The sequence below is a fragment of the Heteronotia binoei genome, chromosome 8 (assembly GCF_032191835.1).
Source record: "Heteronotia binoei isolate CCM8104 ecotype False Entrance Well chromosome 8, APGP_CSIRO_Hbin_v1, whole genome shotgun sequence".
NCBI classification, from domain to species: Eukaryota; Metazoa; Chordata; class Lepidosauria; order Squamata; family Gekkonidae; genus Heteronotia; species Heteronotia binoei.
The window spans coordinates 92,891,145-92,903,912 of NC_083230.1; the positions used below are offsets into that span (position 1 = coordinate 92,891,145).

General features: G+C 45.2%; 1 protein-coding gene across 1 annotated transcript in view; it reads left to right on the forward strand.

Annotated features, from left to right (window-relative positions):
- PAH (phenylalanine hydroxylase) overlaps positions 1-12,768 on the forward strand; it is a 71,318-nt gene that overhangs the window by 25,488 nt on the left and 33,062 nt on the right. The window contains exon 3 of the mRNA XM_060245602.1: positions 1,152-1,335. Within this exon, the coding sequence (XP_060101585.1) occupies positions 1,152-1,335 (184 nt within the window). The remainder of the gene's footprint in view (positions 1-1,151; positions 1,336-12,768) is intronic.

Here is a 12,768-nt window from a genome sequence, read left to right on the forward strand (position 1 = left end):
TACAGAATAATCACAGGGCAATGTGAAACAGGGAGGGTTGCTCCCTGGAAATGGCACTCCTGCATGCTGAGTTTCCAAACAGGGATGTATCTTTCAGAGAAGGACCTGCAGCTCACCTCCACCCAGCCTTCCTGTGCCTTTCCTATCCATATCATGGACAAGGAATATAGAATGGCTTTCTTTTGATTCTATTCCCTCCCCCCAGCACTTGTCTTCCAGATGCTGGCCAACAGCAGGCTTACCTTCTCCCTTGCAGGTGTCTTGATTCATCTGTCTTTATCTTCCCAGACAATACAGCCCTGCCTGGTGGTAGCTATACACAAAATTTTGCCCCTAATTCAGTCACAGCCTCAGAAAAGGAGATTGCTTATGCAAACAGGACCAATGCTTATATAGCATTGGAAAGCTCCTGCCCAAGCTATTGAGACAATGCAATGATTGACATAAGTAGAAATTTTCTGCATTGAAATGCCTTTGGGGATGATCTTGTTTGGCTGGAATATCAGCCAGATGTTCTGGTTGGTCAGTGACCCTGTCACATACAGATTTCCTGAATCACTCTTTCCTCCCATTGCTCTTTCCCCCTACTACTGCTGATAAAACTGGAATTATTTAGGGAGGCAAGAGAATAATTGGAAAGTTTTTGACCATTCCTCAGTGTCATAAGTAACTCTGATCAGATGTATAACATTTCAGATATTAGAGTGATTTGGGTCAGATATTAAGTTATGATCACACATCACTACAAAAATGGTGCTCTGCACTCTTTAGAAGAAGAGCAAGACACATATGCAAATACTTTAGAAATAAATTATCCTCATTAGACTTCCTATCAAGATATTTTTGTGGGGGGGCGCTCTGGCAGGCAGGCAAGAAGGTGGCCATATTCATTTCTCCATTGCCATGCGTCTATTATTTATAGATTCTCTTCTGCAGAGTTCACAAAGCAATCTCACTATATCTGTTTCTTTTACATGGGTCTTTAAAGCCTTAAATGCAAAGGGTTTTGAATGAACAAAAGAATATTTTTTACAAAGATTCTTGTTCTGAAGTTTTTTTTCATACAGTGCTATACATGCACCATTAACTAGCTACTTTCTACTTTCTAGGTCCCTATAAAAATACTAACGGTGTTAGCTTCTTTCTTCTAGGAAAAAGGGATAAACCTGACCCACATTGAATCCAGACCTTCCCGGCTCAACAAAGATGAATATGAATTTTTCATAAACTTGGACAGCAGGAATATCCCCGCTCTAGAGGACATTGTCAGGACTTTGAGAGATGATATTGGGGCAAATGTTCATGAGCTTTCACGAGAAAAGAGGAAGGATGCTGGTAAGACAATATTGCTGAGACTCAGGTTGGCTTTGTATTGTTTGTTTAAATAATCTCAGTCTTATTGAGTCTTTTTCACCAAGTAAATATTTCTGAGTTCTCTTAAATTGTTTATTTTATTTTTTATTTATTTTATTTAATTTATATCCCACCCTCCCCACCAAAGGTAGGCTCAGGGCAGCTCACAGGTTAGGGTCAAAAAATGACCAAACAAGATAAAACATCAATAATACATAAGACATAAAAACAATTTTAAAATTGTTAAATTTTTAAATTGATGCATTGCCTCAAGTGTGTATGAGTGTGATGTAGAAACTAGAGCTCTGGAGAGTAACCTAAGAGAGCTGAGTTCTTACCCTGCTTACATATGATGTTCTCTGGGAGACCCTGGGCAAGTCACTGCCTCACAGGTGAGTCTACTTAAAGGTTTGCTAGGAGGTTAAACAGCTAAGAATTAAAGCAGGAGTGCAGTGCACCTTTAAGATGAAGAAAATTGTTCCAGCCAGGGCTTTTTTTTGTAGCAGGAACTCCTTTGCATATTAGGCTACACCCCCCCCTTACGTAGCCAAGCCTCCAAGAGCTTACAGTAGGCCCTGTAAGAAGAGCCCTGTAAGCTCTTGGAGGAGTGGCTACATCAGAAGGATGTAGCATAATATGCAGAGGAGTTCCTGCTACAAAAAAGCCCTAGTTCCAACATAATCTTTTGAGAAATTAAACTCTATTTGTCAAATGCATTGAAGTGTATCTGATAAAGTGAGCTCAAGATAAAGCGACTCAAGAAAGCCTATGCTTGAATAGATTTTCTTAATTTTTAAGGTGTCAAAAGACTCCAGTGCTATTTTGAACAGACAAATATGACTACCCCTCTGGAACAATGATCAAACCTAGAATTATAATATTATTTGTTGAAACACATACTGAACTCAGCTATTTTCGGCCCCATTTATATTTCCTTTTGTGGCACACCGCCTGCTCTCTGATTGCTGTCACACAGCTCTGGGGAATGTATATGTCTTCTGCCCATGTGAGCAGAGTAGATTATACAGTGCCACACTGACAGTCTAAGTCCCTGTGAAGATAGATCTATAGATTGATGCATAGCCTTGACATCTGCTGTATGAGTGGGTAGAGGATTTACACACGAGCTAGAAAAGTGGGAGAGCAACCACAAATTAGTTGCAGTAAACAGAACAGAACGGTTGCTACCAACTGTTATATAGGTAAAATGGTACTATTTCTGTTGAGGTGCAACCACCTGCTCTGACTTTCCTATTTTGTTTGGATTAGCATTGGTCACAACAGGGAATGGGACTGGATGAAGTGGGAAGGGACTGTGGCTCAGTGGCAGAGCATCTGCTTGTCATGCAGAAGGCCCCAAGTTCAGCCCCTGCCATCTCCAGTTAAAAGGATCAGGTAGATGAGAAAGACCTCTGCCTGAGACCCTGGGGAGCTGCTGCCAATCAGAGTAAACAAGCAATGGTTCAAGGTCTCACTCAGTATGCAGCAGTGTCACGTGCTCCAGTGTTTAACAGCTTCGAGAGATGGTTGGCATAGATAATGTCCATCTATCAGTTGTTAGCAAATATTTTCTTCTCATTACAATTCCAATTGGTTTGAATATATGAAGACATCATAAATTCCAGGAGTCCATAAGAATGTAACTAAGAGCCCAACTGGATCAGAAATGGTCCATCTAACCCCACTTCCTGTTCCCCTCAGTGGTCTCTGAGGAAGCTGTTAACCAGGGAACATTTATCAGGCCTTTTGTTTGTTTTTCAGAATTCACTATTTATATATTCCCTGTTCATTTTAAACACCACACAGGGGTAGGACCATCATAAGGGGGCAGCCAGCTGCTTACAGTGCATGATTTGATTTATACAAACTCTCTTAATGCTAACACAGGATTCCACATACACAGGCATACATATCCCATTCTTATGAATACCCACACGACCTTTCAGAGAGCAGATGTCATTCTAAGAGGATTTCTGTTAAAGATGGCTTTAAATACTTTAGGTCTGCTGCCTTGTCTTCCGTCCTGGGAGCAACATGAAAGGGCAATAATATCTACTTGAAATAAATCCTGATAATCTCTTTACACTTTCCTTTGTGTCCTATCCATGACCTGGCATGGGGGCAAAGGAAAAAATATCTGGAGGAGTTAGACCCCTCCATTCAGAAAAGGGATATGTCAGACAAAAAGTTATGGCTTAGCAGGGAATCACGGTCACCTGAAGTGGAACATTTAATTAATTTTTGAGTGTGGGTTGAGGGTGAATGGATTCATCTTTCTCAACCCCTCTTCTTTACCTCTTTCCACTATGAAGTTGCTTCCATCACCCAGATTTGGATGTATGTCCCATTGAAATCATTATCACTTGCTCCCATATAAATGCAGTTAAGATCAGGTCTTAAGGACTGCTTTATAGAACGCTTTTGTATGTTGTCCCAAGCTGGGACAAGTTTATCACAAAATTTTTAAGCAAGGTCATGTTTGGCAGCAAATATCACGCATACAGAATAATGCACGGAATAACGCATAACAAGGTTTCACACACATGGAATAACACACTTTCATCCACTTGGCAACTGGATTTTACTGTGTGAAACAGCAAAATCGACTTGCAAACAGTTGCTGAATTGTGTTGTGTTGAATTGTGTTGCTGAATTGTGTTGAAAGTGGATTGCAAGTTGCTGAACAGTTGCTGAATTGTGTTGAAAGTGGATCTGCATGTGTGAAAGTGCTGGCTTCTATTTTCCAGCTTCCAATTCCCATTGGTATAGATCAGGGGTGGTCAACGGTAGCTCTCCAGAAGTTTTTTGCCTACAACTCCCATCAGCCCCAGCCATTGGCCAGGCAAAAAAAAATCTGGAGAGCTATCATTAGCCACCCCTACTATAGATAAATTTCAGTCCAGGGGGCAACGTCAGTAAAAATTTTCATTTCAGGCATGGTCAAGTCAATTTTTTGTGTGGTCTTTTTATAGAACACTGGTTTGGTGAAAGCTCAGTCATATGTCTGGATATATTAAAAATGGCTGAAAGTATTGACTCTGTGAGGGAAAGTAAAGAGAGGTGAAGGTGATGGAGAAATGTCAAATTGGAAAGACCTGAAAGCCTTCATGAATGCCTAATAATGGATGGGTTATCTCAATATTGTCACTGGGATATCTCCCTGCAATATCATGAAGTGACTAACATTTGCTTATGGAACAGGGAAGGGGCAGCCCTAGACTGTCTGGCACCCTAGGCAAGGCTAACTTCTGGCACCCCCCCCCACCTGCACTTATAACATAACTGAGTCACATGGAGGTGTCCAATTTGGGGCCTCCAGAAGGCTGGCATCCTAGGCAATCGCCTAGTGCCTAGTGGCAGGTCCCCAACTGGTTGATACACAAGAGTAGACACCTGTGATGAGATTTCCCATGGATTTTTAAAGGCTAAAAACATTTATGAATAGACTGTCACATTGGAACCATGGTTCTGGGAACACAGTGGGATTTCAGGAATTTTTTCCTGCAGGGTAAAAACCAGCTTGGGGTGAAATTTAATTGGAAAAATGGTATAGAGAAAAAAACATTGGCTGCCTGCAGCACCTTGGCCATGGAGAAATGGCCTCCGCTTTGGGTTACATCTCACTATTGGGAGTTCTGGGGCTGTAAAACCCCCACATCCATGCCAAGAAGTTTCTCTGTCAGTAAAAGGACTGGAAACAAGAGAGAAGTTAATTGCTCTCGAGCATCCTCCATCCTGTTGATGGCTCTTAACAACATCCAGGACTCGTAGTTTGGTTATGCAAATGATTCTGGCCAGCAGAGAGAACAATAAAAGAGCCATCTCTTTGCTGTTTTATTATATTGCTGTTTTATTAGTTTTTAATTTAAATTGTTGATTTTAAAATGTTGTTAGTCGCCCAGAGCCCGTAAGGGGAGGGCAGGATACAAATCTAATGAAATAAACAAATAAATAAATCTCACACCCTGGCAGGATTGTGACACCCAGCAGGTGATAGAGACATGGGGATGCCAAGTGCTAGATTGTATCTCTTCCTGGGAATAACATGCAAAGGACTGATCTACCAAAGTGGGGTGAGGTGCAAACAGAGGATACAAATTCTTTTGGTACAAGGGGAATGGGGTTGGTTTTGGTGGTCCATTCAGGCTGATTCCATCTGGGGATAATTTGCAGGAGGGACCTCTCATAGCGGAGCTCCCTCTTGATGGCTGCTATTACCAGGAGGAGCTAAAAGAGGGCAGGCAGCCTGGACAAAGATTCAGAGTAACAGTAACTAGCCTCCTCTAGAATAACAACAGTCAGGGAATGTACAGTGGAGAGACAGAGGAATGCATATGTGCACCTTTACATTGTCTCCTTGCTCAGTCCATTGCTGTGCAGAATATGGTGGGTGGACATTTTCTTTTAAATAAATTTAAATATATTTACTATTACTTTGAATGCTGGAAGTATGTTAAACCCCATTCAAACGTGTTACTAAAAGGGTTCCAGGAGAAGGGAGATGGTTGGTCAGTGGATCACTAGAAGAAGAAGAGTTGATTTTATACCCTGCTCTTCACTATCTGAAGGAGTAATGGAGCATCACCTTTCCTTCCTCTCCCCAGAACAGACACCCTGTGAGATAGGCAGTGCTGAGAGAGTTCTGAGAGAACTGTGACTGACCCAAGAACATTCAGCATCCATTTCTCCAGATCAGAGTCCCTTGCTCTTAACCACTATTCCACACTGACTCTCTAGTTCCCCAGAGGCACAAGTGTGGTAAGAAGTCCCTGAAGTAGCTAATCAGAGTGAGTAGCAGATACAGCCACTCGGTGGAGCCTGTTCAATTACATGGAATGCTAGAAGTGCTGGCCCTCTTAAAAGGAGACACTCTAAATGACAAGCTGGTGGCAGCATAGATGCCCAGAGAGAAGCAAAGAACCCCTTCAGGAGTGGGAGAGTGTTGTGCCACTGATCAGAGACCTGGGACTGCCACTGAGTGTCTCGACCTTTCAGGGGACCCAAAGCAGAACAGCAGTTGCAGGTCAGCAGGACCACTCTGTGACAATCCGGTTTAGGCACACCCTCTTGGTTGCTTTTAGCCTTCAAAATAAATAAAAATATGGAGATAAAAATATGATAAAAATATGGAGCAGAGGTCCATCAGTAGCTATTAGCCACAGTGTGTGTGTGTGTGTGTAATTTTTTTGGCCACTGTGTGACACAGAGTGTTGGATTGGATGGGCCATTGGCCTGATCCAACATAGCTTCTCTTATGTTCTTAAATGTTACAAGGATCCTAATCCCTGATCATTGCGTTTTGCCCACACTTTTCTCAACAGTACAGCAAACAAACCAAGAGGAAGGTATTTCAGGCCACATTTTGCATTAATCCTCAGAGTTATCTATATGTCTGATTATTATGAGGTATAAAAAAGTAAGCACAGCAGGTGTCTAAGTATGTACTTGCAGTTCAGTTAGGGTCGCCAGTTTTTGGCAACACCAGAGAGCATGGGATGGAGTGATATCAGCATTGGAAAAAGACTCAAACATCATGTGATTGCTGTGACATCACTCCAGGTACATAACAGGAAGTGGTGTCCTGGCATTAAACGCTGCTATCCCCCTCCCCCCACCTTTTGCTCCTGCTGCTCCATTGAGCCACACCCTTCTACATCCATTGACTGTTTAGGATTGCATTGCTGGGGACCCCTATAGCCCCTTCGACCTCTATGACTACAGATCTTCCCACACATACACACACCATCTGCCAAAACCGGCACTGGTTCAGGTCCTGTACAACAAAGTGTGTGCTCTTGAACAAAAGCCCTGACCAGATGTCATCTCCTGTGCTTCACGAACACAACCCTGAGCACAGAGACAGAAATAAGTCTTTCTTCTGGCTCTCTTTAGCCGACTATGGCCTCCCTCTTATTAATTTATTTGTTTAAATCACTCATCCCCTGCCTTTCTTCCTAATGGGAACCCAAACAGCTTACATCATTCTCTTGTCCTCCACTTTATCCTCACAACAGTCCTGTGAGGTAGGTTAGGCTGAGAGTGTGAGTGCCCCAAGGGCGCCCAGCGAGCTTCCATGGCAGAGTGGGAATTCAAACCTGGGTCTTTCAGATCTCAGTCCAGCTCTCTTAACCACTACACCACACCAGCTCTCCTGCTTAAACCTTTTGTGACTGCAGGATGAGAAAAGACCAGAAAACATCCCTTGCTAAGCTGCTCTGCACCTTCTGTATTCAGCACTATATTTGTAACTGCAAAATCCATCCCTAGCCACATTGGAGCTATTTATTTATTAAAATGAGGATCCGTATGATTTGCCATGAAAACACAGCATAGGTCTTTCCATTTGAGCAAGAAATAGAGCATTAGACCCCCTGGAGCCTAAAGTTAAAGGAATTAAATATGATTCTATTTCAGCAGAAGGGTGGGGGAGGGGGGCAGGGAAGGATACAATTTATTGCCATTTGAAGACAAGCTGGAGGCCGAGGGTCTGCGGAGGCCTTGTTTGCTCGGACCCTGGGGCTGACCGGAACAGTTGGCTATGTTTAAAAAGACCCCAAACCTGTGCCCAGAAATGACAATAAATCTAAAGAATCCTGTCTCTGACCCCCTCCCCAGAATGGGGCAGAATGTTCTGCCGAACCTCGGGAGCCCTTCTGTTTTGTTGCCCCTCATATAAATAGCTTATTAGCATCCCATTAAGCATCTGACCCCATGTTAAATTGGTCACCACTTGGGTGTCCACTGCAGGCCCATAAAATGCTGCTGTTTCTCCAGCAGACAAATCAATATTTATTACTGATCAGCCCACATTTGCTCTGCAGAGCTTCACAGAGGGTCAGTGTTGCAACAGCTTGCTCTAGCTATTCATTAACAGCAGGATGGGGAGACAGCCAGTCTGGTTAACCCGGGCAGAAGGAAGCACATGGAAGGGCCAAATATCTCGGAATTTCAAGGGAAGGGGTAATTAGATTTTATGCTGTGAAGAGGGTTGCTTGGGTGCATTGCTGAGGTTTGTCCTTCAAGGCACTGCTACCGGGTCTGGCAGGGAGAAGACAGTGCAAGTGAAAGCTGCCTTTGGAACATTACTGTTAACTCAGCTGGATCAGACCAATGCCCAGCTCTGTATCTGCTATCTGCTGTATAGCTATCTAGAGGCTTCTGTTCTGCATAAGCTAGAGTTGTCAACTGGCCTGGAGGAAAAGGTCCAGGCTAGAGATGCCACCCTCCAGGTGGGACCTGGGGATCTCCTGGAATTACAGCTCATCTCCAGATGACAGAGAACAGTTCCCCTGCAGAAAATGGATGCTTTGGAGGATGGAGTCCATAGCATTGTACCTCACTGAGATCCTTCCCAGGCTTTATCCCCCAATCTCCAGGAGTTGCTCAACCTGGATCTGGCAACCTTGTCCTACCACCCCTCACTTGTGGCCAGGGAAGACCTGGCAATGCTAGTCCAAGCCCTTTAAAAGAGGCTTAATGTGAGCAAATGAGCAGATGATGCTTCTCATGGCACAGATGTAAGCAGGGCTTTTTTGGTAGGAAAAGTCCAGCAGGAACTCATTTGCATATTAGACCATACCCCCTGACAATAAGCCAGCCGGAACTGTGTTCCTGTGCGTTCCTGCTCAAAAATAGCCCTGGAGGTCAATGGTATGCCCTGGATTAATCACATCCCATATAACTAAGCCTCTATTTAAAGGGACAGGATATTTTTCTACAGGTCAGCTGATAATCCTAGATCAGGTATCCATCCCCAACATTTTTGAGCCTGTGGGAACTTTGAAATTCTGACACTGTGTGATGGGCCCCATCACAAAATGGCCACCAGATAATAGCTGCTGCAGGAAATAAAAGCCAATCCCAAAAAAGGATCTCACAGCTTACCTCCACTCACACAGGGAAGAGTCCTATACTGTGGTAGCAGTTGCTGCCAAATCAATGTTTTTAAAAAAATCAGCTGCCCTGAGCCTGCTTCGGCAGGGAGGGCGGGATATAAATCAAATCAAATAAATAAAAATTTGACAACCAATCATCAGTGGCCAGAATTTGCTCTTGGCCCTGCTCATTTTCCAACTCTGTGATTCTATGATTATAGCAAGATAATGTATGTTAAGTGCTTCATGATGTAATCCTATGCAAGTTACTCCTCCAGTCTAAACCTACTGAAACCTACAGACTTAAACTGGAGTAACTCTGCATAGGATTGCACTGAAAATCACTGCAACTGCTACACATGAGTAAACTCTCCCTTGAACTTACCCACAAAATTCCTGGTGGGCTGTTGGTGTGGAGGGCACTGAATCACATAGCTCCTGTAGTGCTGGCTGAGCCTCAGGGGCTGCTCGATTTGAACCTGGGCTGCAGCAGTGATGATGGTGGGCATAGATGTCCATATGGATGAGCCCAACAAAAGCCCCTTGCTGTTGTTGCCACAGCCTTTGTGGGGCTCCCTGGACTGCAGGGGCCGCTTGTCTCAGCTTGCTCCTGGTCCAGCATCTCTATCTGCCCCTGCTGCTTCATAAAAACTCAGCGGTAGTATATTCAGGTATACTACCTCTATACATGGAGGTCCCCTGTATTATTAAGGCTAATACCCATTGATAGATAGGGTCACCAACTTCCAGGTGCTGACTAGAGATTTCCTGCTATTACAACTGATCTCCAGGCGAGAAAGATCAGTTCACCTGGAGAACATGGCTGCTTTGGAATTGGTCTTTTGGACCACTGCTTCATTTCCAAGAATGCACCCCCAATCTTTCAGAGGTGATGTCTGAAGGAATTAGGGCCTTATGCACTCATTCTATGGCATTGCAGAGCTCAGTTCAACTGGAGAAAATAGTTGCCTGAAAGGGCAGAGTCTATGGTATACCATAGATGATTAATGATGATGATTCTATACGTTTATTTTAGAAAGCAAAGTATAATATAGAGGGGATAGAAAAAGAAAAGAGAGACTACATAACAAATTATATATATACAAGACTTTTTTTGTAGCAGGAACTTCTTTGCATATTTTGCCACACATCCCTGATGTAGCCAATCCTCCAAGAGCTTACAGGGCTCTTACTGTAAACTGTTGAAAGATTGGCTACATCAGGGATGTGTGGCCTAATATGCAAAGGAGTTCCTGATACAAAAAAGCCCTGTATGTGTGTGTGTGTGTGTATATATATATATATATATTCATACATTGCAGGTATACCACAGATTCTTAATGAAATCTCTTCCCAGATTGTCCCCCCACAGGCACTGCCCCCAAATCTTCAGGAATTTCCCAGGTCACAGTTGGTATCCCTACTTGACACATGCTATCTTGATACTTTGGTCAGAACCATGCATAGTACTCTGTGCCCATAGGTAGACATCATGTGCAAAAAAATTACTAGAAAAATGGGATGAACTGAACACACCAACATACCAATATACAGGAGTCTGCCTGTAAGCACACTGCTGGGGGTGGGGGGTGGGGAGAGTGAAAGTCATTGATGTTAAGGGGCTGGCCCAACAATGTCACCATAAACACACACACACACAAAGTGTAAGGAAGAATCTCAGCATTGGTCTTTTAATAACCACTTTTGGGGACATATTGGCTTATACTAAACCTATTCATTTCACTAGGAGTTGGCATGGGTGAAATTCTGTTTGGAATGGGTCTTTTGGAACACAGCTTCATCTCCAAGAATGCACCTTATCTTTCAGAGGTGTTTTCTGAAGGAATTAGGGCATTACACACACATACACAATAACACACACACAAAAAAAGTGTGTGCATGCTCTCTCTCTCTCTCACACACACACACACAGAGGTAGGAGTGGTCAGGCGTGCAATGATTAGCTGCTGCTGCCCTCTAGTGACAAGCTGTGGTAGATTTCAAGGGAAATGGGAAGCGAAGGAAGTCTGATGGCTTTTTAACCCTCTGCCTTATGAAATTGTCAGAGGCACTCTGCGCTGTACAGAAGTACATATGAAGCGCATAACCAGCACATGAAACTTTTCTCAGATGAATGTAAGTAAAGCAATTAGAACACTTGTTGAAATGGTGTTAAGTGTTATTATTACCTGCTTGCCATGGAGGCAGAGGTTGCTTCCATGTGCAAGTTTTGATCCAGTCCGGCAGGGGCATGCCAACTAGAGCCTTTTTCTTTTGGGGGGTAGTGGGTTCTAAGCATTGATGAGATGAGGTAGCAGTGATAAACAGCTCTTTATTAGATACAGCATGGAGGCTGATCTACTAAGACTGCCGAACTGGGCCAGCGTGGCCAACTATATATAACTCTGCGTTCCTGTGTGTAGAGTATCGGACTCAGCGCAAGCGCCGCGCGACCTGAGGGCGCACGCAGGTCGCCGTGCGCTGCGCGGGAAAAGCCCCGCCAATCCAGACCAAGGGCGGGAAGTTTAACTGGCCAGGATTGGGCTGGCCAGCGAAGGGGATGTTCCGGGATGCATGTATAAATTAGCGGACCCGGCCGCGTCTGTTCTGTTCTGTAATGTACCAGCGAATAAAGAATAAGCTTCCACCACGACTCGTCTCCCAGTACATTACACTGGCGACGAAGGTGGGATCTAGCTAGGTCCGGCCGCCCGAGGGGAACCAGACCTGGCCGGAGACGAGGAAGGTGGGGACCGCAGGACCGCACAGCCCGCCGCCACCATGGCGAACCCGAGTGTAACGACGGGCCATCTTGCGGAATTCAACCCGGAGCACCCCGAGAGATGGGAGACCTATACGGAACGAGTCGCGTGCTACCTGCGGGCGAACCTGATCGACGACGACGACCGAAAGAGAGACGTCCTGCTGAGCGTCTGTGGAGAAGAAACTTTCGAGATCGCACGCGGTCTCTCCGCTCCGGCGAAGCTGACCGAGAGGACCTACGGAGAGGTCGTGAGGCTCCTCATGGGCCACTTTTCGCCCCAACCGTCCATCGTCGCCCGCCGGTTCCTCTTCCACAAGAGGGACCAGAAGGCGGGGGAGACAGCGACGGTCTACCTGGCGGCCCTTCGGCAGATCGCCGGAAACTGCAGTTTCGACAAGAGGGACGAAGCCCTGAGGGACCGATTTGTCTGGGGCCTCCGGGACGAGCGACTGCAGCAGAAGCTCTTCGCAAAAGAGGAGCTCACCCTACAACAAGCCTTCAACGAGGCGACGGCGTTCGAAAGGGCCACCAAGGCGTACGGCCAGCCACGTGGGGAGGCAGTCCACCAGGGAGAAACGGAGCCGGAGGACCGAGCAGAGGAAGAAGCGTTCCAGCTCCGGCGGCCTCAAAGAGCGGACACACGGGCCCCCGCGAGACAACGAGCGACGGAGAGGGCCACCGCCACCACCGGTTCCCGGTGCGCCAGCTGCGGCGACCCCCACGAGCGGAGGGACTGCCCGTACTGAAACCTGGACTGCCGCAGCTGCGGGAAGACAG